The 24,510-nt window shown below is 46.2% G+C and overlaps 1 protein-coding gene across 1 annotated transcript in view; it reads right to left on the bottom strand.

The window, feature by feature from the left end:
• Window positions 1–4,781: 4,781 nt before the first annotated feature.
• CREB5 (cAMP responsive element binding protein 5) overlaps window positions 4,782–24,510 on the bottom strand; it is a 235,839-nt gene continuing 216,110 nt past the window's right edge. Inside the window, exons 8-11 of the mRNA XM_026050832.1 lie at window positions 12,144–12,467; window positions 7,473–7,700; window positions 6,497–6,605; window positions 4,782–5,356 (exon numbers count right to left, since the gene is read on the bottom strand). Of these exons, the coding sequence (XP_025906617.1) occupies window positions 5,193–5,356; window positions 6,497–6,605; window positions 7,473–7,700; window positions 12,144–12,467 (825 nt within the window). The 3' untranslated portion in view covers window positions 4,782–5,192. The remainder of the gene's footprint in view (window positions 5,357–6,496; window positions 6,606–7,472; window positions 7,701–12,143; window positions 12,468–24,510) is intronic.

Here is a 24,510-nt window from a genome sequence, read left to right as displayed (position 1 = left end):
TATAGTTTTAAAAGCTATGGAATAAACAATACAGGTAAGAGGTTGAGCTCTGAATGTAAAGCCACTGATAACATGGAGATAACAGTAAGCTCCAAAAAAGCCATAACAGATGTAAACTATCATCTCCTTGGTTTTTGCAAGAAGATGATGATTTCACACAATGAAAAACTGAGCAATGTTTTTTTGGTGTTCAGTTCACTTTTATTGCTTTTGTTTGTCCTTAGCAGTTTTTAGTCTCTTTTCTTATTCTTTTTTATTTTTTTTTAAAGGTGCTGTCCCTAGTCAAGTTATAAGGCAACATATTTTATTGATTCAGAAGTTTAAAACATTGTATGGCCACTGTTAGCCCTGCAGTTTGCAGCCACTGCAGGTTGGACAAGAGTCAGAAGTGCATTGCAATGCACAACAGAGCCAGCCTCCCGACCCACCTACAACGCACAGGACACTTTGGTTCTCAGGATGAGAGATTACAAATGTAGCTTGGATGCTGCCTCACACAGTTTGCATAATAAAACATTTATCYGCTACCATGAAGAGGGGGTAAAGTCAAAGTCCCGCTGCTGCAGACTGGCTGTTCYAGGCTCCTCCGTTTGGGCAGGTGTGAGAGACAAGTTGTGGATATGCCACCAGGGAAAGCATATACATGTATCTGGTGCAAACCGTGTACGAGAGTATTAAAGAGTATTATAAATGATTCAACAAGGGAGAGCAAGAAAGAGAGAGCTAAAGTGCAATTTTAAAATAATATAAATAATTGAAACGTAGAAATAAGATACTAATTAGTTGTAACTGGTTTTGTTTATAGGCACAGTTTATTTTCATGTCTACGGATCTTTTTTTTTTTTTTTCCCCTTGATCCCCCTCCAGTAATTTTATCATCTGCTGCATAATGGAGTTTCAATGGTCTACGTCTAAGGAACGCTGCTTAGCAAAAGCACAGAAGAGGCGATGATAAGGCAGTATAGTGCAACTCACTATGTGGTATTAGAAAAGAATCAAGAATGGGGTTAGATCTTCCATGGTGATGTATATAATCAGTCTCAAAAAAAAATAAGGAGAAATAAAAAGACAGACTTTCCAGTTATATGTTGACCTGTGCTTTCTGAAACGAGAGAGCACATTTTCCAATGGAAAGGAAACAGCTGAAGGTTCATCATTTGTTTTGTTGCTACCAAATAAAAAAAAAAAAACTTAAAGAAAATAAAAGCAGATGCTGCTTTAAGGAAAACATTTAATTCTAGGAATTTCTGTACAACTGACCTCAGCAAACTTTTCCATCTTAGATGGATGGCTTCTGCTTGAGACCCTGAAAGATTAAGATGCACACACACCTAGAGAGGTTTATTGCAAAACTAATATTGTAACTTAGAAAACAAACAAACAGATTCTGTACAAGAATACTGTTCAAATGGAATGTGTTAAAATAACATTTATTAATAAATACTTTATAAAATTCTATGTGAATACTAAATTAATAGATTCCTGTTTTAAAATTGCTTTGGTCCTCATGAATTTTCATAAATTCACTCTATACGCTTTTTTTTTAAAAAAAGGTATTAGCTGCTAAAAAGCACATTTTACCTAAACTAAAAGGCTAGTTTTAGACACTAAATATCGTTGCTTAAAAAAATATGAATCCTCAAAAGTTGGGCATTTAACAACAGTTATAGCTGGCTGGTTAGTTCACGGGACAGAGTCAGTTAACGCACGAAATCCACACATACTGAGGCACTGAACCATTGACTTTCCACTATTCAGGACACGGGCAGCATACGTTCAGTTTCGGGGCGGGAATTAACTCGGGACAGCATGAAATCCTCCAGAAATCCCCATGGTCGTCCTTAGGGAACACACGGCGCTGGCGCACGAGGCGCCAGTCTCCCAGGGGCAGCGCTGGGAATATGGCTTGGCCTACGTGGGCCCCGGGGAAGGGGCTGGGGAAGAAGGGCTGGATGGCAGCGGATCCTTCGCCATGGGGGTGCTGTAGTTGTCCGTGGCGGAGCCGGGCGTCCGACGTGGTGCMACGCGACGTGGTGTCCACAAAAATTCCCGTAACGCTGGGAGCTTCCTGCCTGGGAGTGTGGTGAAGGAGGCCAGGGAGGGAGGCCGTCCRAGCAGGCCCGGCGAGCGCCGCGATGGACTCGGCGGGAAAGGCGGCAGGAGAACGTGTCAGTGTCCAGGAGCAGCCTGTGGAAAAGCGGGATTTCCCCGCGAGGGCAGGGTGAGCGCGCTTCCCATGACGTGTTGGACAGAGGCCCTTCCGGCGGGCACGGAGGCTCCGGCAACGCAAGGACCAGTCCTCCACAACCCGAGCGCGTTTCCGCAGGGAAGCGTGAAGCTGATGGATAACGTAAGGTGCCTGACACGGCTGCTCCTTTTCCCGGGAGAGCTCATGTAGATGCGCTGCGTGGTGTCCCGGCCCGTGGACCTGCGGCACAGTTGCAAGCAGCAAGAGCGGGCGGCTTGTCGTCCCTTACTGATTTCCACCCCACTGGCGAAGACTGAACCTAAAGGCCAATCGCACAGACAGGAGACGGCTCCTTGCAATCACACATTTAGGCCAACATGTGTGGTTGGCTTGCCTAGTTAGCATTAAAAAAAGGAATAATTGAGCTATATATAATACACATCAGTCAAACTGTCAAGTTGCTGAATTTAACAAAACTTAGGCAAGGTTTTTGTTTTTTTTTTTTTTTTTTGCTTTTCTCTTTTTCTTTTTAATGTAGAGGCTTTCAGTTTAACAGCTAAATATTTTAATTGAGGAGACTGAATAAAAATGAAGCTAGACCTTAATTCTAGTGCAGTGTAGCTCAACTGGGTAATCTAACATTACCAACAATTTTGATCTTTATTTTTAAACGCATTTAAGTGCTACCCATACAGAAGGAAAGGTTTTTTTTTTTCTTTTTAAATTAACCCTAAGATGATTTTACTTTTCATGGTGAATGACGAAATTCAGACACATGGGAAATGCTTTTTTGTTTTTACATAGTGGCCACTCAGCTGGAACATTTTGCTCAACTGCAAGTTKGAAAAAAGTTCCCTTGGGAGCCACGGTGAAGCAAAACCATTTAGCGATTACAACTGGAGGTTAAAAAAAATTATAGATTCAGCATTTAAAAGATTTTAAAAGTATATGCTTGTCTAAAATATAATAGAAAATCCTTTACATTTGTATTTTTTCATAATTTTTTTTTTGGTTCTTAGACTATATAATCAAGATTTACACTGTACATTAAAAACCTTTCTTTTGACTGCATTTGCACAAACGGAAAGAGAACTGTTAAAGAAGGTGGATAAGAAGCTGGTTACTGAGATGAGCACTACTTGGGAGATGAATGATCCCCGGAATTTCGCTTTTCCTTCCCAAGGGCCCCGCTCATTACAGCACCTCACGCTTCATTTGTCTAACTCTGCCTGCCTGCCCCGAGAGGAGTCACCCTTTTAAAGCCACTGCTCCCCTCACGCCAAAGAAACTGCCTTTGAGAACAAGAACTCTGCTTCAGAACAAAGTATGCCCAGGACTGGAGTATTTGCCAGGAATTACATTAATTAGCTTTTGTTATTAAAAACGCAGCTCAGAACGTTTGAGCGTTCAGCACCAGCTCAGAGCCTGATCCTGCTCCCATGGGAACCAGTTTGGCCCCTGATGGGCTCCAGAGCAAAACCAGGTCTCGCTGCGCTGGAAGGGGCCGTAATTAACTGGCATCTTCCTCATCGGATTTTCCCATCGCTCACGGTGCGGCTCGGGGATGCAAATCAGCAGTGCCGAGGGGCTGGCACGGAGTGCAAACAAAAGCCTCAGCCCTGAGCGCATGGTAGCTGTTCCCGGAGTACCTGTGGCCGTTCCCAAAGTAGCTGCTTCCTTGCGGCCAGGGAAGCTCCACCGGGGCCGTCAGCTACACATCCAGCCACGTGTGTCTCAAGGAAAGCTCAGCACGTCCGCCCCTGCTCGTTAAAAACGGCATTTTCCCAACTGCTCAGAAGGGTTACGCTGATTTGTTTCTCATTTATAGCCCGTGAAATCTGAGGCTGTTAGCATTTGCCGATAAAACAATGTAACAAGGTTAAGGGACAGATTTTTCTTTTTTTTTCTCCGCCTGAATTATTATATACTACATGGATTTTCTACGTCAATGACTGGCAGTGCAAAAAAAAAGCTGGCTGCAGTTCTCAGGTGTTATTTGCTGTGCCTGTACTGTGCCACAGACATTTACCTCACGAGCCTGCATGGCTGCTAGCATCAACACAGCTGGCTCTCAATCGTGCTTCACCTGTGGCTACACTGCTTTCGCCTCTCACTGTTTATTAAAAGCACTAAATCAGCAGCATTTCTATTTCTTAAAACACAACTGCTCAACAGTGAGGCCAGCTGTGGGTGAAAAGCTAGTGAAAGCTGCAGCTGTGCCAACAGGTTTAGGTGGGCTTGAAGTCTTTGCTGCTTCACCGCTGTTCTTAGGAAGGGGGTAAAAAAGAGAAGTGGGAAAGTCTTGGAATAAAAAAAAAGCAGAAAGAAGCTCGGAGGAGAAAAGGGTAGATAGTGTGGAAAGGGAAAAGGAACATGGAACAATGACTGAGGGATAAAAAGGACAGGGAGGACAGAGAGCCCAAGGAGGAAAGCTAGACAGAAGAGCACACTGTTTGGGGGGTTGTTCTGATCGCCGCACACTATGTGACCGCTTGGAAATAGGCTCTGAATACAAGATGGGGTTCTGGTGATAGCACAACGCTAACTCATTTTTTATTATGCTGTCAGCAGATGCCCTCTCTATATATTTATAGCCTAATTAATCCTAGTTACCTACGTATGACTCTGTTTAATACTTCTCATGCCTCATGTCAGCAAACAGGCTGCAGTTTAACACAGCTCCGTATTTCTGAGGCTTCAGGCTAGACTGGTGAGAAGGAAACATGACTATGTACAGGAACAGTTAGGCTTATAAACAAGTAACTGGTACCAAAAAACTGGAGAAAGCACCAAAGCATTTCTCAAGCTGATAGCATATTAATTGCATAACTCCCTTTTATGTAACTATGTATAAAAGACATTTTAATAACTATAAAAATGAAAGCCAGAGTCTTTCAAGGACTGAGGAATCTTCCAGGCTTGAGTTACTGTCGCCAGCGTCCTTAGCACGGAGGACGCCTTGATACGCTACCACACTCCCAGAGCAGTTCCTGATCAGCCAGTCTTAAAGGATTGGGTTGATGTCTGTTCTGTGGCTGGCGAGCTGGGTGAGGGTGGAGCTGCCCACGACGTCGCTGACCGAGGACGAAGTCGTGATGGTGTTGTGCTGGATGACCTGCTGCTGGGAGCAAGCCGGGACAGGGCTCGCAGGAGGGCTGCTCTCAGGACCTAGGAAGGCGGCGAGGGGGAAAAGACAACATGCATTAAGTTATCCTGCAGGGGAGGGATTCCTGAACTACCACACGTGCAAAACCTAGCCCCCAGCTGGGTTAGAGGACTGGCAGAGGGAGGCACCGCTAAGGCAGCAATGCTGACAACTTGAGGGACGAGGATGCCCTGGGATTTCAAACTGCAGAGTTATCAAACACTTCCTGTCTTCTGATTTGGGGGTTTTTCTTTTTCTTAAAATCAACTGCTCTGATATTAATCTGACTTCAGGAGCTGGGACCTTGAAAGGAGTCTAATATCTTACAGTATATGAAACCAATGTGGGGATGCTTTAATGCTTTATTTGCTGCAGCAGTAATCTAAATTGCAGCGCAGTATACTGCAGCACAGAAAATTTAATTCAAGCAACAGTTGATAGGCATGTAATGTAATTATATATTTTTCCTTTGAGGTCCGTTAAAGAGCCAGATGCATAGTGATGCAGAGGAAATAGAAATGGGCTCTATTTTAAGAGAACGCCTCAATCTAGCAAAGATTCGCCCAGCCCTGCGGCTCTTCTGAGCTGTTCTAGAGCCAAGCAAAGGATCTGTCCCTAAATTACCATACTTGCAAAACGCATCAACTAGACAGAATCAATTCAATGTCTCCATTAAATCTGCTTTTTTTTTTTAATGAAAGATAAGAGTTAAAAAAGAACAAACCTGGAAAACCTGCGCCACGTCCGAGTCAGAGCACAGTACCATTTTCCTTGGAGGGAACTGTAAGGCTTTCCTTTTTAACTTTCCTTTCGAGAGTTATTTTAATGTACTGGCAGCACTGTACCCGGGAGCACTCTCGCAGGTTTGGAGTCTGAGTTCAACGGGGTTCCTCACATGGGAGCAAGCGTCCATCCACGTGCATGTCCTTGCAGAATGGAGGGGTGGGCAAGGCTAGCTGGGCTTGGGTTGAGGCCAACCATGGCTTTTGTTTTTTTGAGCGGGGCTGGTTAAATAAGGGCAGGAGGGTGGACGGCTCGGATGATGTTTGAGAAGGCAGGTTCAAGTGAAAATATGGACAACAAGGGGTTCTGGAGGGAAGAATTGGAAACTCTGTTGTTGTTGTGAATAGTGTGGAGTCAATGCAAACATACCAGCTACTTACTTAGATATCCTTGTGATTCTTTCTGCATAGCTGTTATCGGACAGTCTTTATGTGTTAACAATAACTGTTTCAGCTGTGCTACCTCATTTTTCAGCATGGAAACCTCATTCTGGAAAAGAAATAGAGAGTTTAGTTTGCCACAAAATTGAAAATACTCCATTCCTCGAAGTTTCATCTAAGAACACAGAAACTACACTACAAAAGTCTACTAATACACAACTGTAAAAGACACTGTCCTACTTGGTGCTATAGTGTTGAGTTTGTGGTGACCTCTGTGCACGACATTCTTTTAGAACTGTCCTTACGAAGGCAATTTGGCTTCTGTATTTCATGGCAAAAACTGCCATGTGAACCAACCGTTTGCTGCCATCATCAAAGAGACTTTAGTCAGGACTTTAATTTGGGAAATACTCTGGCGTTCTGCATGAGCGCCGGTCGCCAAACCCTTGGGGGCAAAGCGCAGCCTGGAGAGCTGGCTCAGCAGCGCCAGCTGAGGGAAACGGTGCCTCTCGACCAGCCCTGAGTGCTGAGCATGCTGTAAAAATGGCACCATTGCTGCTGCCTGGGCTTTTATTATCACATATGGGCCATTCACATCTCTCTGCCCCTCTTCAGGGGGCAAACCCACTCCCATTCGGTTTATACTCCTTTTCATGCTTTAGTCTACATTGGCTTTGAATTAGGATTGAGCTACAGACCCTGTTCTGATGAGGACTTTTAGAGCAAAGTTAATGACACTTCCAAGAAAAAAAAGACAAGAAAAATAAATAAATCCAGCTCAGTCCAGCCCAGGCTTCTAAGTCCCAGGGCAGTTTTTCTCCGGGCTTACCCTGCTAGAATTAAACTGCTTGTTTCACTGCCCCCCATATGTCCCGACGGCTGCGATGGCCGTGTGGCTGTGGCGCCGATGGGCAAAACGGCGCGTGGCGGGCACGGAGCGCCTCCGTGTCCCACGGGACGCAGCCCGGGCGCCCACCTGGAGCTGCATGTTTGTCTGGGTGAGTTCTTCTGCTTTCTTCTCCAGGGACATCACCCAGACCTTCCTCTTCTGGCGGCAGCGCGTGGCGGCAGCGCGGTTCCTCTCCAGAAACTTCCGCCTCCGCTCGTCGGGGTCCTCGTCCACCACCCTCCGCCGGCGGCCGCCCGTGGGCTGCGGCGGCTGTATCGTCTGCGTGGGCTGCATCTGCTGGGCTGCTGGCGAGACCTGTGGCGGCGGGAACGCCAAGGGAGCGTCAGGGAGGCCGCCCACGCGGTGGGGACGCGTCACGCGGGGGCCGCGGACCCTCCGGCAGCGCCTGAGGAGGGCACGAGTTGAAAGGCGCCACCAGCTGCCACCTCCATGAGCTGCTGGCAGAGAGCTGCCCCGGGCAAAGGGGACGTTCCTTGAAGTGATGCTCTGGATATGAGCAGGGAAAATATTTTTCCCCTTGCGGCTATTAAAAGTATTCCGGCTAGGCACTTTCTCTGCCACCCCTTATTTCAAACCTGAAATGTCAAGTTTCTCACAGCAACGCTTTTAATCATGGCAGAAGACTGTAGGCACATTCTTCCTTTTTTTTTTATTAATTGCTTCCAAAGTTTTAGGATATTTCTATCTATCCCCATTTTCAGGCTTTACAACCACTGGAGCTGTAAGCTCCAATGCCCACACTGTTACCACAGACCCTGGAAATCATGGGCTGGGCTCAGGAAAGGCAGGAAGACTCCCCCATTGAAAGCCTACAGATCCTGGTGCTCACGAGATTTTACTGAATCTGAATTGATGAATTTAGACTTGACAAAGAAGTATAAGGACACTTAATGCCAGCCTTGGGGTTAACCTGAAGGTTTCTCAGCACTTCATGGGGACAGCACATCAACCCCTCTCCCTAACAGCCCTAACACCCAGTGTTTGTGGGGCAGCAGCCTGAGGACATCCCGCTCTTGGTTCCTCCAGGCACCTTGTCCCAGTGGGCCTCTGGCCTGGATGGCTTCCACATCCCGGGCCTCCGGCCGGGCACTGCTCACACGGGAGCTGCAGCTCCAACACGGGCTGGAACCATCTGGAAACTTCCAGCGTTGACTCCAAAGGAACCCCGGTGCCCTGGCAAAGGCCCAAGCCTCCAAGGTGCTTTTCCTTTTGACTCCAGGGAGTGGACGTACTCGGCGCTGTGTCAGGCCGAGCCCTGAGTTTCAATCCCGGCAATTACCGTGCGCTTGCCTAACACATCAGCCCGTCTCAATTAAGCCGATACCATCGTCTTGCAAGGTGGCTTTTCTGTCTCGAAGGGCGCTGCAGACGGCGGGGAGGAGTCTGCTCCCTCGCCCGGCTCGCTGCAGTCTAGCACAGCGGCAATTACAGCGTGCAGCTCCTAAGGCCTTTTGTAGGGAGCCAAGTTTGCTCCCAGCTTAGGTGCTATAGTCCCAGGCTGTTTCTCGCGCAAACAGAGAAAAATGTTTAAAAAATGGACTTTTTTTCCCTCCCTCTTTCCTTCCCCTCATAGAGTCATTTTCTCCTGAATAAAAAGTGAATCATTTTGTTTTCAGAATGTACCAGTCAGGGTTTGGGCACTCACAGGGTATTTGCAGAACGTCTTCCCTCTTTCTCTGGCAGAATAAAGGCTACTATTGCATAATTAATAATGTCACGGGGAATAATTAACTTACTGAAGTTACTACACAACACTGAACCATGAAATCTGTTGGGCTGTATCTTGATAACTGTCTAAGCATCATTCTCTAGCAAGATTTCCCAGCCCTGCCTTTGTAAGTACATGCTCTGATAAAAAAAATGTTTATTAAAAACATGGTTAATTTGCTTTCATAGGATGCTTATCGCATATCCATAATGAACAAAAATGTAGGAGAGCTGGCAGAAGGAAACAACAGTCAAATCCCTACTCTGCTTAAGCTATCACTCAGGCAGGTTTGATATGCAGAAATGAAAATGTGACAAACACAGCAATACTAGTATCATTTTTGTTGCAGTTAAGGCAACACAGCTACAATCCAGTAAAACTTCTGTCTCAAAAAGATATGTATTAAAAAGTGATTTCTCCTTTGATCCTTGATCCAATACTTTTCTCTGTTCTTTGCAATGCTAACTACAAAATTAATTCCCATTCATTCATTCATTCATTCATTCATCTTAGCAAAACATCATTCATTAGGCTCATGTGTATCAAAATGATAGCTGAAAAGCATGAAATGAATTCTGACATTACAGAAGGGTGTATAGAATAACAAAAGTTACAGCATGGGAGCACACAGCTCATAGCACTGTGGATCATGCTGTCACTTGGCAGGTGGCTTGGAAATGAGGAATCTGGCTCAGAAGAATAAGGAGGCTAATAATTAGTAAAATGCACCATAAAATTAATGTCTGCTGAAGCAACCTGACCCCCAAAGAGGCCAATAGTATGGGGACTAGTTTTGGCCTTAAAAAGTAAAAACTATGTGTGTATTATTCATCAAACCCTTCTTTTCTCCCCATTAGGGCATCATTCCAGAAACCCCGATGATCTCTGCATGATGGGAGCAGACAGGCAGCAAGAGCCCTGCTGCTGCCCGGGAAAGCAGCGGACCCCAGGAACCCTGCCCAGACTCATCTCCCGTTACCCGCCAGTCCCGGCCTCCCGGTGACACTTACACCCTACCCCCCCTGTCAAGATGAAGACCTTCCCGATGCCTGGAAAGGCCCATCGCCTCCAGGGACACCGCAAAGCTCATGTTACCCTGTGGGCCTGGCTCCAAGGACTGCGTGACGCAGGGATTCGCACAGAATCTGATGCAGTTTGGGGGCTGCCCAGCCCATCTGCCTGTCTCGGTGCCCAAATTTCTTGCTGGCTGCTTGCAAATCTTTAGAAGTGCCTAGGAAATACCAAGCATGGCAACTTCAGGCTCTCCTAACCGGCATGGCTAAGATGGGCTTCAGCTGCACAGGAGCTGCAGGAAAAAGGCAGCTGTCGCTACATAACTCACTGGTCTCACTGGCTGCCGTGCTCTCTCCTCACCTGGAAAAGGTTATAATACAGAAGTGTGGCTGTGCTGCCCAATACTGTGGCATCTGACTGCCTCACATGCATTCATGTGTTTATTCTCCCAACCCCTTGGTGTCAAAACTATGACCCCCATTTTAAAAGCCTCAAGGAGGATAAGTGACTTCCTCCGTGACATGCATGGAGTCTCTGATCTGCTAAGCACCAGCTTCATCTTTATCTCTCACAGATCTCCGAGACAGCCATCAGGTTGCTTTAGCTTTCTCTGCTATGAGATAATGCCTTTTTATTGGAGTTTTTAAACAACTCCAAGGAAAATAACTCATTAACAGATGAGAAAATAATTGAATTCTCAAAGTAAAAACTGAGCTAAACTTATGAAAGCTTTGGGCATCTTCTCACAGGGGAGTCTGCTAGTCTCTTATTTAGACTGCTTCTCTAAAGCTGACAATTCATTTTACATTAGCAAATGCTTCAGGGAAATCCCATGTGCTTGCAACCCCTGCAATAATAAACCTAGATGTTAGTAAATAGTTAATGTTGTGGGACACTGGGATGTCAGCCAAATCCTCTCATTTTCTTTAATGTTTTCTAAGAGCTTGTCTGAAAGGTATTTGCAAGTAACACAATACTTCACAAATTGAACTTCTTATGTTTGGCACTTCTCTTTGTCCTCCTTCTGTGCTCTATGCATTTCTCCTTAAATTTGCTGCCTGCATCTGATATGTTGTAGTCACTGGTCTTGCCTTTCTTTTTCTCCTGCAGTCTCACTGGTGCATGGGCCTAGCACCTTAAGACAGATTTCTTCTTAAAAATGACTCTGCTAAAATCTGGCTTGTTAGTTAAGTTGTTCAAGGAACATTTTTTAAAACTTTATGCTTTAAATACGGGATCATCCAAATTGAGGAAATCGTTGTTTCCGGTCAGAAATTGAGATCTTCATCTGACATTACCTCCATTGAATTCTCATTGTCTGAATCCAAGCGCTCTTCCTGGTTGAAAAGTCTCTCCATGGACTGGCTTCATCTCCTTCATTTTCTGACACAGTATCAAACAACTATAACCTTCACTCTCCCCTAATCTTGGCCTCTCTTACCCTGCACACCCCGGGGCTACCCTCCCATCTGCAAAGTTTCAGATTTTTCTCTTTTGCTCTAACTAGTCCATCTTACCTTAAAATTATCCCTAGGCTTGATGGACGTGGCTAGGTACATGAGTTCTGTGAGACACCTATTCAGACACACACCCACAGACACACAAATCCACGTCTTCCTTGGAGGATGTGTATGCAATATTGCTTTGCCTCAGGACAGACCGTGGTCTGTGTTTCTGAAGTTCAAGCACGTACAGCACTTTAAACCTTGGCCTGAGAAGTTTAGGTTCAGGCCTACTAAGCAGCATGTATAATATGCCAGTCTCCTTAATATGCCCCTTCCATAAACGGATACGTGGCAATGTGCAGGCACCAGAGCACAGAAAGACCTCGGAGCTTCTTATTGAGATATTACAAACGCCTAGCAAATTAAGCAACAGAGCAAGCTGTTGCTTCGCTGTTTTATGAATAAACCGTGCGCCTCTCAGCCACCAGACATCTGGGAGCAGACCGAGGGCCTTGCTAACCAGACCGAGGTGCCAGGCGAAACGCCAGGGGCCCCCGAGCCGCCCCGTACCTGTGCTTGGGCGCCCGAGTGCAGCGGCGGGTGCGGCGAGCCCTGGTGGTGCGGCGGGTGCGCGTGCAGGTGCGAGTGGTGGTGCGGGTGGCTCTGCTGGTGGTGGGGCTGCGCGTGGCCGTGGTGCGGCGGCGGCGGCGGCGGGTGCGCGTGCGGGTACGAGTGGTGCGGAGGCAGCGGCGGGTGCGCGTGCGCGTGCGAGTGCAGGTGGTGGTGCGGCGTCTGCTCCTGCCGCGAGTTCATCATCTCCATCATGTGGCCCATGGTGCTCATGTTGCCGTTGGGCATGGCCCCGGGGTGGTGGCTGAGCGCCGCCTTCAGCCTCTGCAACACCCAGGAGAGAGGACAGAAGCTAACGTTAGTACCCACAGGCATCTTGCTTCACTCGGAAGAAGAACGTAGTCCTCTGGTCTAGTTTTGTCACTAAGAATGTAAAGAGGTAAACGTCTGAATTGAAAATCAACAGTTCAACATTTCCTACTGGGCTTCGGGGGAAAAATAACTGGCTCTTGTCCTTCTCCGTAGGGCCACATCAGTAGCTCTGATTCCATACAAACTTGTACACTTTCAATTTTAGAAAAGAACATTTAATTAAAATAAAAGGGGGACATAGTCTGATGCAGAATTACCCTCTTCTATTACCAACATTATTTAAAGGGCTCAGCGATAACACATTGCATTGACATGGGCTTTTTTTAAAATAATTCAAAGCACTGAAATACTTTTACTGTTGTATTAGCAAACAAGATTTATCTTTTCACCAGTAAGATATAGAGGTAATGAGGGCGGTCTCAACCTGAAACCTTTTACTTTGCTGGAAAGGTCAAGTGCCCACTGTGTTTTTGCTGTGTGCTAATTCCTCCCTCTGTTCTCCTCCTGTTTTTATTGTCACTGCATTGGGTCCTGCAGTCCCCACTTGAGCAAAACTCTCCCTGCTATCAATGAGATCCTTCGGCTCTCCCCAGCAAAACAGCTACAAAAGAGGATGAAGGGGAAGGGCTGCTAGTTTTCACATGGCAGGATATGGCCCTTGTGTATTAATTTGTCAGCTGAAATATATATAAAGAAAGTTTCCTTTCCAGCACAATTGCAGGCTCACCCCAGAGCTGTAAGCTGCACTGGAATACAGCAACTGTGTCAATGCAGTCCTTGAATAAGACATTTTAAAAAGAAAGGAGAGAAAAGATGCTTTTCTAAGCATGCCAGTGCCTCGATTTTCCTTCAAGAAACTTAAGAGTAGTGATTTTGGGAAGTTTCCTTACAGAAAGCCAGAAAAAATCTTATCACAGTTTTGCACGGGTCACAAACTGACAGGCACCTCAGAAAAGGCTCAAGGCAACCACAGCAGCAAGGTGAAATCCCTCCCCCGCTCCTGCTCGGTACTCACCTCTAAAGCCAGAACTGAGCTCAGCTTAATACTGATGGCAATGACCTACCCGGGGTTTAAAACGGAGGACTTGAGCAGCTGCCATCCCTAACAGGTCTGAATTCAAGTGCCACCCTGGTTATTGCCAGCAGCGCTCCATAATGCTCAAAATAAGCAGCGTTACCCAGGAGTGCACTGGGAAAAACAGGGGAAAAGCCACAGGAATAAGATAAAGTCATTCTGCTTATTCAAAGCTCACTAAGATCTTTTTCATGGGGCCACTACGCAGTTCTAAGCCAAAGCACCAACAAAAGCTGCCCTAATTGTGTTTTCTGAATCAAAATGCAAAAAAAACCCCACTAAATTCTCCTCAGCCAGCACTTTTATAAATGAGGAATCCCTAGGAAAATCTCCTGATGCTGTATTTGTCCAAAAGATTTTGAAACTGAGCTACAGAATGCCTTCTTCTAAACTGCATACTTTCAAAGCTAGAAAAAAAAAAAAAAAGGAGGGAAAAACTTAATGTGTGAATAAACATTTTTTTTTCCAGCTGTAAAAACTGTGCCTTATTAGTGCGGCGCGACTTCAAGGGGAATAAATTATTTTGTTTTCTTTCCATAGTCCCTTCTACCACATCCATTTATTCGAGATAGCAAACCACGAGCGACAGCGAGAGGCCTGCCATGCAGCTGGTTTCAGTCGACAGGGGTCACTTCCCTTGGGCCTGGGTGCTTTACAAGCTCCTTGTTCGCTGCTCCCACCGGGAAGGTGGGCCGGCTGCCCTGGATGCGAGTGCTGGTAGGAAACCAGCCCTCTAGCTCATCGGGTCCCAGCGCGGCAGCGAGGAGCGCCCGGCCCTCGCTTCAGCTTCATGCTTAGCTCAGCGAGCTAAGGCACCCAGGGCCACGTTCCTCCTTCCTTAACGAGTCCCTGCTGCCAGGCAGGAACATTTGGGGAGCTGGGAACATTTTCTTTTCGTCTGGTCTTCTGCAGAGATCAATTGTTTTGATGTTTGAGTTAGAGCGCGGGGGGAAGCGACGCGGCAGAGCCTGGTGAGCCCTCTGCGCTGTCCTTGTGCAGAGCTGCAAGGGAAGGCTGCGATTTTGTTGTTCTTTCTATGTGTGCTAATTGCAAACAGCTGCTTCATTGGAGTGTCAAATAAAACATGATGGCATCAGAATTGAGCTTTCTGGAGTGAGTTCATTAGCAGAGCAACTCTAGCATGAAATTATGGAAAAGGCCCCGATCCGGAGGCCGTGCTGGTTTCCAGCAACGACACGGCTGGCTTCCCCAGGAGCTGCGGTTACTTCACAGTTCTCAAAACAGGGCTAAGGCGGACGACCGCTCAGATCTGCCCTCACCAAACATCAACATTTCTGCTCGCTTCAGTGACAGGCCCTGCTTGTCACAGCACAGTTTCCAAGAACGCCCCGGCGCCACTCAACGGGAAAGGCAGGCACTCCGCTCTCCTGCCTTTCGGCTCTTTTATTTTTCCTGCTTGATCAAACTGACGTACAGACCAACACGGTTATAACTGATTTCCACTTGATCACAGCATCTGCATGAACGGCTTTCCCTGACCCCAGCAACACCGGGAGTTATTGCACTGAACACCGTCTGCTTTGCCTCCGACCGAGGGAATAAGGGAAACCCGCTCCCGCAGGAAGCCACAAGCCCAAGAGCTGTCGTGTTCGGTGGCTCGGAGGAATCACAGGGATAGACAGCAGTGCTCCAAAGGCACCAGGATGGCATTCCCTGTGTGATTGCTCCTGATAATGCGCTGACTATCACGGCTGTTCCGAAGCCATCCCACTGAATGCCACATGAGGACAACCCCGCTAACAAGCTATTATTGTACCTGCATTCTTGTTTTCTGGAAGCAGGCAGTTTTCACAGTCTTTTCTCTGTCTAAGGCCTGACATCATGGTGTAGTGAACTGCTTAATGTGTTTTTTTTTTCACATCAGCCTAGACCATAATTTATTCTTTGAGTTTCTTTGGGAAACTCTGCCAGAAATGAGCTGTAAGCATCTGAGATCAGGAGTGAAAAGAAGATCGGTTCCCTGCACACCTGCGCAGTCTGTGTGCGGGAGCTTGCTGTTTTGCCATTCTTCCTCCATCGTGAGACCTAATTCAAGAGGGTTACCTTGAATTTTTTTCCCCTTTATTTCTCAAAAATTGCTAATGAAAAATAGCCACATTTTTTCATTTTGTCAGAAGAAAAAACAAGACAAGTAAGTTTGTCATTTTAGAGTTCGCTTTTCCCAGCACAAAAAAAACTAATCATTTTTTATTAAAACTATATGTATATAATATATATATTTACCATATATATCATACACACACACATGTATATGCCATAATATATGCATTAAAACAAACTATCATTTTATCCTATTTTTTCCCTAGTGGAAAAATGAAAAATCTCCCCTAAATGTACATATGTTATGTCATATGAATGGTCTGTCATTGTATCAAACCGCAAGTTATTCTATTATTATTATTATTATATTATTGTTTTAAGTCGGGACAGCCATGCAGTCCTGGGGTTGGAAAGGATTGCGTTGCTCTGAATAAACCTGAATTGCAGCCCTTGAAAAATCTCCCTTCCCCTCCTGGCCTACATGCCCAAACCCCACTAAAGGAGAGAAGAGACAAGACCAGCTCAATGTCTGGTACATTCTTATCTGGGGATTATATCGGGCCTTTGCAGGCGGATGGAATATGATCTCAAAGATACTTCCCTGCTCTAGTGATGTGATCCTAGTCCCTGTTATACTGGGATGCAGTAAGTTCCCTGCAGGGAGAGAAGAGACTGCAGAAGGAAGAGAAAGCAGAAGAAATACAGACATCAACCAGCCTCACAAATGTGTAATGTGGTAGCAATCCCACATCAAATTTGTGGTTCATAAGGACTTCAGTGGAACTAGTACCATTTTCTCATCCGTGGAGGTTAAACTTTCTTTCCATGTTGGTGGCCACCTGAACTGCGTGCCCAAGGTGCTCGAGACCTGTAGCATTGTTGCCACCAGCGCTGAGAGCAGACCCAGGGTATATGAAGGCGTCACGCTGAGTTTTATCATTGCCTCAGACTACTGCTATGATGAGAGAATTAAGCATAAATGTCAGAGAGGTCTTTTATAGCTGGCTGCTTGCAAGCATTTCACGGTGTAAGTAACAGAAGTGGCTGTTAGCAAACGTTGCACTCGCAGTCCTAACAGCAAACTGGAGGGGATTCATCCCCACCCAATACATGAACTGCAGATGCTTAGGAGGGTTCCTAAGACACTGGGGATGCCAAGGGCCCCGAGGGCACGTTGAGGGCCTGCTCCTGTGCTTCTCCTGCAACAGGACAGCCCGGCACGCTGGCTGAAGGAGGGCGGAGAGGTGTGTGCAGGGCGCGAAACCCAGAGCCCCAGTGACACATTTCACAGCTCTAAAGAGAAGAGGGGGATGCATTTAATTCACAGCTCGCCAGTGAACAGTGCCAAACTGCTAATCTTCTAATTATTCCCAGGCTGTTTGGCAAATCGGAATTATACTCTTCCTTTCCTTTGTTCTTTCCTGCCCGCTTAGCAGGACTTTCTAACAACACTAACAATGGATCGTCATCAAGCCTTCAGCTCGGCTTAGCTTCTAATAAAAACAACAAATTTGCTCCCTTGTCCTCCCAAACACAAACTGAATTAATCTTCAGCTGAAAGCAGTGAGAATCAACCGAAAACAATCAAACCCACAATAAAACTAATAGACACCATGCTGCTCAAGGACAGGGGCGGCCGCAATAGCTGCTTCACTGCCCCTGAACTCAGAGGAGCTCGGAGCAGCCCCGCTTCCCACTGAAATCAGTGGAAGCGACACCTCTGCGGATTGCTGCCAGCTTTAAGTAATACAATATATGTTACTGCCAGGGTGGCCCACGGATGCTTGGCCAGGACCAGCATCTTCTGGTGACGACAGTTCAGTGGTTCCAGGAATCGTGGAAAACGCTACTGAGTTCCCATCTCGTCGCCGGTCGGCAGTTCCCTCCTGCTCATCGCAAAGCATCCTACAAGGGAGGCAAGCAGCACTATCCCTGGGCAATGCAGCCTCTTCTTAACGATTAGGAATAGGAAAAAAAAAAATTCTCTGTTCCTATTCTACATGCGCTTTTAATAAATAAAAAAGACAAAATCACGACAGAAAACAAACTGAAGTTTGTCTTTCTCAGTGGATGCTGTTTCTCGCATGACTCACTTCTTAACACTGCGCTGAACGACGAGGTCTGACTCGCCCAGAAGTGCAACGTCAGGAAACACAAGTTCAGATTCCTGCAAATCTCTAAGTCGCACAGAGCCTGAGTCAATCCCTGCCTGTGTATCCATGACAAGCAATATTTAATTATTTAATCACACAATAGGCAGCAAAATGATTTATTGCTGGCAAAGGGTGTCATACAATTTCAACATACAGTATCAAAGAAAGGATCCAAAAAATACAAGCAACTTCTGTCTAACTTCCCTTATAGGTGCCAGAGCTCCAAATCAAAGCTGCTACCTGCTCTTGGAGAGCCAAGATTTGGGCAGGAGAACGCACAGCACTTCGGGGAACTCACACCTGGCAATAAAATATGGTAATACCATATTGCTAGCAGCACCTAGAAGGAGGTGGGAGAACTTAGGCTCTGTTTCCTTTATTTTTTCCTTGAGGGGACCTCAATCTGTGCTGCCTGTTTCCCAGCTAAACTTTTCCAAACCCAGATTAGAGCCCATTCCAGAGCTGGGGAACAGCAGTCCCTTTCTTCACATGTGACACAAAATACTTCAGCAAAGTCTCTGCTGCAGGAATTGGAGCTCAGCTCTCCCTGACTCTACAAGCAAATACTGTAACTAGGCGTCTCAGAGCATGTTTCCTTCTTCTAGTACACTGGAAGTGGGAAGTGCTGGTATTTATAAATATATATATATATATATATAAAATATATGTCTTGCTTGAGCACATAATGAATATCATATTAAATAAGAATGAGTGGGGATTGGTTTCAGTGGGAGTTGGGATTTTCCTAGACGAGCCAGATACAGCACTAATCCTCAAATCACAGCACTCTAACATTGAAAAGAAGGTTGTGGTTTTGGTACTTTAATCTGTACTCAAGGATCAGATTGGATTAGCGCAGTAAAATTTCTCGCCACAGATTACTGCTCTGAAGCCTCAAGACGCCTCAAAGAGTGCAGCTCTTTTTGCAGGAGATGGTGGTTGCTTTCTTTCTTTTCCTCTCAGAGGCGTAGAAAATGAGAAGTGCAGGTTCAAAGCCCTGCTCTGTTTGAAGGCAGCTGAACTTTCACTGCCCACCTATCACCAAGGCTGACAATGATTAAGTCATTCACATCCAAAGAAAAATGCCATCCAAGTACATAAAACGTGGGTCTTTTTTTTTTTTTTTTTCTTTCCTTTCACTGGTGTGACTTTGAATACTCATTTTTCCTGGATTAAACCCAGCACATTTAAAGGGCTACTAGCAGGCCAGAAATGGGATCCGCATGCAAAGGTGCTTTGATTCCATCCCACATGTGCAGTGCTCAAGGGTATACACACACACACGTACACACACACATCCACTGCTGTGTATACAGGATACGATGTGATCTGTAGATTTTGTTTCAAGATTATACCAGCCAGACTCTGAAATGTAAAACCCAAGCCCTGACCACTTACAGCCATTAGGGATCCCAGGGCTCTTTGTGGAAGAGCATTCACGTTCATTAGCCTGTTGGCCTAACTGAGGAATTCAATGTAGGTAATTAGCCTTTGTCTCGTTATTAGGTGGCTGCAGGTAGAGGTATTTTTATCTGCCATTTCTGATGTTAAGTGGTTCCTCAAACATGTGTTTCTATTAAAATAAAAGACTAGAATTTAAGGTATAGTACAGGTGTGCCACTTCACTTTTTTTTTTTTTTATTCCTGAATTCCAGCATTTGACAGGAAAATGAAAAGAACATTTTAATTCAGCAGACAGCTTTCAGCTCTCTTCCTGTGATAACCTAGCACTTAATGATTAAAAAAAAAAAATTCATGTGTGACACACAGTCCGCATATACAAACTGTGAAGAGTGTGAGCAGGTTCACTGTGTGTTAACTTATAAAAGAGATGATTTTATAATAAGTATAAAATAAAATACTGTTGTATTTAATATAAAGTAAAATCTTATAAAGGAAACAGAACCTATGTTGATATATACTTATACATGAATATAGGTATACAGGTAACATAAATAGGAGCCTTTGGTGATAGAGCCAGCGTTGATAAGTACTGTCCTTTTACATCCTCCCCTTGTAATAGACTTTGGAGAACTAAAGTGTGACATAAGCGACAGAAAAAGAAAGAAAAGAAAAAACAGAAATATTCTTTGTTATTGGAAAAAAATAAAGCATCATATGATTTATAGTGATTTATGCCCATGGGGTTTACTGTGTGTGGGAGGGAGCCAGGAGTGCATCCCCAAGACGGCGGCTCCATAGCAAGCAGGGCTCCCCACAGCGCTCGCCCCGCTCGCCACGCTGCTCGCTTTGGGCTCACACTGCCCTGGCAAAGCGGGAGCTCCTTGCTGGGAAGGGAAGGATGCTGTGGGAGCCACCGGCTCATCCGCAGCTTCAGCCTTCCAGCAGCCGCGCCGTGGGACACAGGCAGGAGCACAGGCCAGGTCTCCTGCAAGGAGCAGAGCTCATCCCGCCTTGCTCCACCAAGGGCTCTTCCCAGGAACGACCCCAGCCCTGGGGGCAGATGGAGGTGCAGTGCTGCCAGACTTCCTATTTTCTTTCCCTCAAATTTCCTGTGTGTTTTTAATGAGTGTGGGAGAAGGGCAGAAGTGCCGTCTTGTTTTGGGGCTTGAACACATCTTGCTGTCTCCCCTGCCAGCCTCGCCGACAGCGTTATCCATCTTCCTGACACTGCCGCCGTCTCACTCATTTGACACATGCACCGGAGAGGAAAGCAGTGTCAGGTCGGGAGCGCGGCCGCGGTGCCGTGATCTCAGCGGCGCCGCAGCCGCCGCCACCATGAGCAGCTCCGGCCGCTCCGCGCGGAGGCGCCGCCAGGCTGCTGCCCACGGGGAGCCCGCGGCAGAGCCGCACGGATGCGAGCAGCCTCCGGAGCTGAGGCCAGGGGCACTTCGCCTCACGGCATCCAGCGAGGCCGGGCGCACTTCGCCTCACGGCACCCTGCCGAGTGACCGCTGGCCATATCCCCAAGTCCCTCTGGCCTGTCCTCCTGAGGGTGCCAGCGCTCGGGAGGTGCCAGCAGGATCACCGGGCCTCCCACATCCCCCTCTTTGGAAATGAAAAATCCCCCAAGCCACCGCAGGGACGCATCTGTATGGGAGCTGGGTCACTGCGGGGCTGCGGGCGCAGGGCAGGCGAAGGGGGGCAGGCAGCGAGGGAGGCTGGAGGCAGCTCATTTTCCCCAGCTCTTTCCCTGCGGTTACGGCATCGACAGATAATTTATCACGCGTTTTGATGGTGCTCCAGCTGGCAGGGAGAAGAGCTATCTGTTTATTAATTCAATTAGCCCGCTTATTTATCAGCGCCGGGCTCAAAGGTGCTGTCGCGGGCCAAGCTCTGCCAGCTCCAGCTCGCCGGCCACGGGGCCGAGAGGGCGACCGAGACGGGGACATCCCGCCCGCCTGCCCCAGCACCCTGCTGAGCACGGCACTCGCTCAGGCCTCCGGAAGCAAGGGGGGAAAAATAAAATAAAATAAAATAAAATAAAATAAAATAAAATAAAATAAAATAAAATAAAATAAAATAAAATAAAATAAAATAAAATAAAATAAAATAAAATAAAATAAAATAAAATAGAATAAAATAGAATAAAATAAAATAAAATACCCAATATAACAGCACACAGTGTGCGCACTGATGAACAGGTATGAAGCAGGCTTAAATCCAGAGCAGCGCTGCTTTGCTGCCGCCAGCCCACTGCTCTGCAACTACTTGTCGTCTCTGACATTCTGCCCAGAAATTAGTTCTTTTTCTTTCTTTTTCTTTCTTTTTTTTTCTTTTTTTTTCTTTTTTTTCTTTTTTTTTTGTTCTTTCATTCATGCACTTCCGATGCTGAAGTTGATGGGGAAGTGTCCGAAGCATCACATGGATACAGCACTGAGTGGATGGAGGGGGTCGGGAAGGGATAGAGAGTGCCCCATATATCCCCAAACACTTGTTATCTATAAAAATGGGACATTTGCAAGGGAAGATGAAAACAGGGGAAAAAAAGGCTGGCTTTGGCAAGGCACAGAAATGCTCTGAGGTAGGAAAGTGTTTGGGAGGGTGTGCGTGGCAGCAGGGCTGCAGCGAGGCCTCCCTGCTCTCACATGCAGGTTGGGCTAATACTGGCCTGGTTTGGGCCAGTTTTGCAGGTGATTTTCAGGTATTGCAGGAATGTTCCTCCGGCTTGTCCTCAGCCTGCCCTGCTGCTTCACCCACTCCTCACTTCTCTGCTGGCTGAGGTCTGCTCTGCACTAGTAACACTTTCTTTTCCAGTTTGCTGCTAAATGCAAGACTCCTAACTCTGCTCATTCAAAGTCAGGAAATGTCATGCAAAAACCTGCCAGGAGGTACCTGGGCTGAAGTGATTCTAACAACACAAAATACCTGAAAAATACATGATGGCGGACTGCAATTTCCCTAAAATTTAGGAACAAGACAAAACAACCAGCAACCTCGGGAACTGTAGACCATGATCTCTATGTCACCTCAACGCTGCCATAAGCAGTATTTCTTTTTCTCTTGTTGCTTCCACAATGCACCAGGCTTCCTTCTCCACCACTCATAAACACACATAGTGCTATACACGTAGCCCTTATAAAGACACAGTCCAACTCTTATTTATAGAAATCAGTTGAGATTTAACTTTTGTCTTTAAAACGAGGCTCCTCACAAGGATAACGGGTTCTCCTTGGAGTAAGGATAGGATGCACATGCTCTCAAACCTTTCCTTACCTTGTTACTTCACTACCTGATACTCAACGATGGAATACATTTTTTAAGGGGGAGTGGTGTTTGACACTTCCTTTTGCCATCTTCAGTTGTTCTGAAACTCTAAAATTTTACAGCATGTTTTTAGGCCAGACATAGTACCAAATTAGGGCAGCAGTGAATGTTTTCCCTGCAGACAATCTCGATGGCACCTTTAACAAAAGGTTCCCTGGAAAGAATTCCCTCTCCCCTGCTCCACGGCCGACTTTGCCTTTCAGGCTCTCATGTCAGATGATTAGTTTAATATTCTGAGCCGAGATGCCGCTTGACAGATGATTCCACTACCACTGATAGTTTAGGCCACATATCAACATTTTATAAATTCTTAATTTTCTCAGTGCAGCCATATTGAACAGTTTTGTGCAAATGAGGCTTATAATTACCTAGATAAATCAGTCCAATGCAGTATTTCTTAGGATCTTTCTCAATTTTCTCCCTGGAGGATGGGATCCCATCTGCTTCTCTACATTCAGGCTAATTGAAGGGCACTGACTTTTCCAAATGGATTCATTAATTACTCCAGCCAGATTCTCTGTGGGATTCTCCATTCAATGGGTGACACTTCAGCTGCACGGTACCATCCACCCATGTTTAGCAATGTTGCTCTGATTCTCAGCTAGATGCTAAAACATTTGCAGATGCGTTGGCACGAGCAGCGCTGGCCTTAACAGCACATTGTTACAAAATGCATGCAGTTCTGCTCCTCCTTTGCTTCTAATTCAGTATGCATGCAGAATCTATAAATATTGTAACCAAGACTATTTCAATATGCTTTGCTCCTTGCCATCATAAATATAAGCACTGGCCACAAAGAAGAAGCCTAAGTTTACAGGTATCGCATTGCCAACAGTAAAAAAAGACCCGAGCAAAAGCTCTTACTGTCATGTTGCAGAAAATCTGATACGTGTGGCAGCATAACGTGAAATTACACTACTGAACTTAAATGCAACGTGGACCTGTTCTAGGCCTCTGATGATTTATTTAATATAGCAACAGCCAGGTTTTGAGTAAACTCACATGTAATCATATTGTTTGATCAAACGTCATGCAGCCAACAATGAAAAATGCAGCGCTAACATACGTGAGGCATATAATGTATGTGATGTTCAGATACCAACACGTGCTTTTGCAGCAGGCAGATGGGATCCTCTCTCTAGCCCCGGAATGTGCCCCTCTTTTGGAAGTTGTACCAACTCTCCCCAAGAGTAGGCACAATTTTACACTACTTAGAATATTTTATATTCTGAGCGCTTGGCTTGTTAATTCCCCTCTCTGAGGCAGCTGGCATGGGAGCCAGTGACACAACCTGCTGTGACTGAACAACAATACTCGGTGCTTTCCAGGAATCCCCGAGCAGTTTGCAGAAACTGGACCAAACCTTGGAAGTTCACTTGTCCCTTTGCATGGGCCCTGTTGGCAGCACCCGGCGCTGCTGCAGAGATGAGACCTCAGGGTGGCTCCTGCAAGGCCATGAAATGTGGTGGCAGCCCCAGTTACAGGCTGGTGAACTAAATATCTAATATGGTCAATATCTAATTCTTCTCACAAATAGTTTCCCATTGCCCTAAAGAAATCATTCAGACAAGTAGCTCTTGTACAGAGCGATGTACTACCCCGTCACCAGTTTGATATAGGGTGTCTTTTCCCTCCTACGCTTTCCTTCTCCGCTCAGCAGCTGTGATTCCCCAAAGCCCTGACTCAGATGGGCTTGATAAGGAGTTCCTTTCTTTTGGGACAGCGAAGGAATCTCTCTCAGCCCCTGCCTGTGATCACCAGTTTATCTCCTCTCCGTGAGGCCCCCCAGCTTTCTCAGCAGCTAATAAATTCGCTCCTTCCCTGGCCGGTATAGCAAGCGAAGCACCTTCAAAGAGAGAGTCTGAGGCAAGTCTGTCATCACCCGGCAAGACAGAGTTATTCTGAATTTGAGCAGCCGGCTATTTGATTTTCTGTCTCTTTTTTTTTTTTTTTTTTTCATCCTCCTCCCTTTCCAATT

This window comes from Nothoprocta perdicaria, unplaced genomic scaffold, assembly GCF_003342845.1.
Source record: "Nothoprocta perdicaria isolate Ctin4 unplaced genomic scaffold, notPer1 scaffold_70, whole genome shotgun sequence".
Taxonomy (NCBI): Eukaryota; Metazoa; Chordata; class Aves; order Tinamiformes; family Tinamidae; genus Nothoprocta; species Nothoprocta perdicaria.
This window is presented reverse-complemented; position numbering and strand designations above follow the sequence as displayed.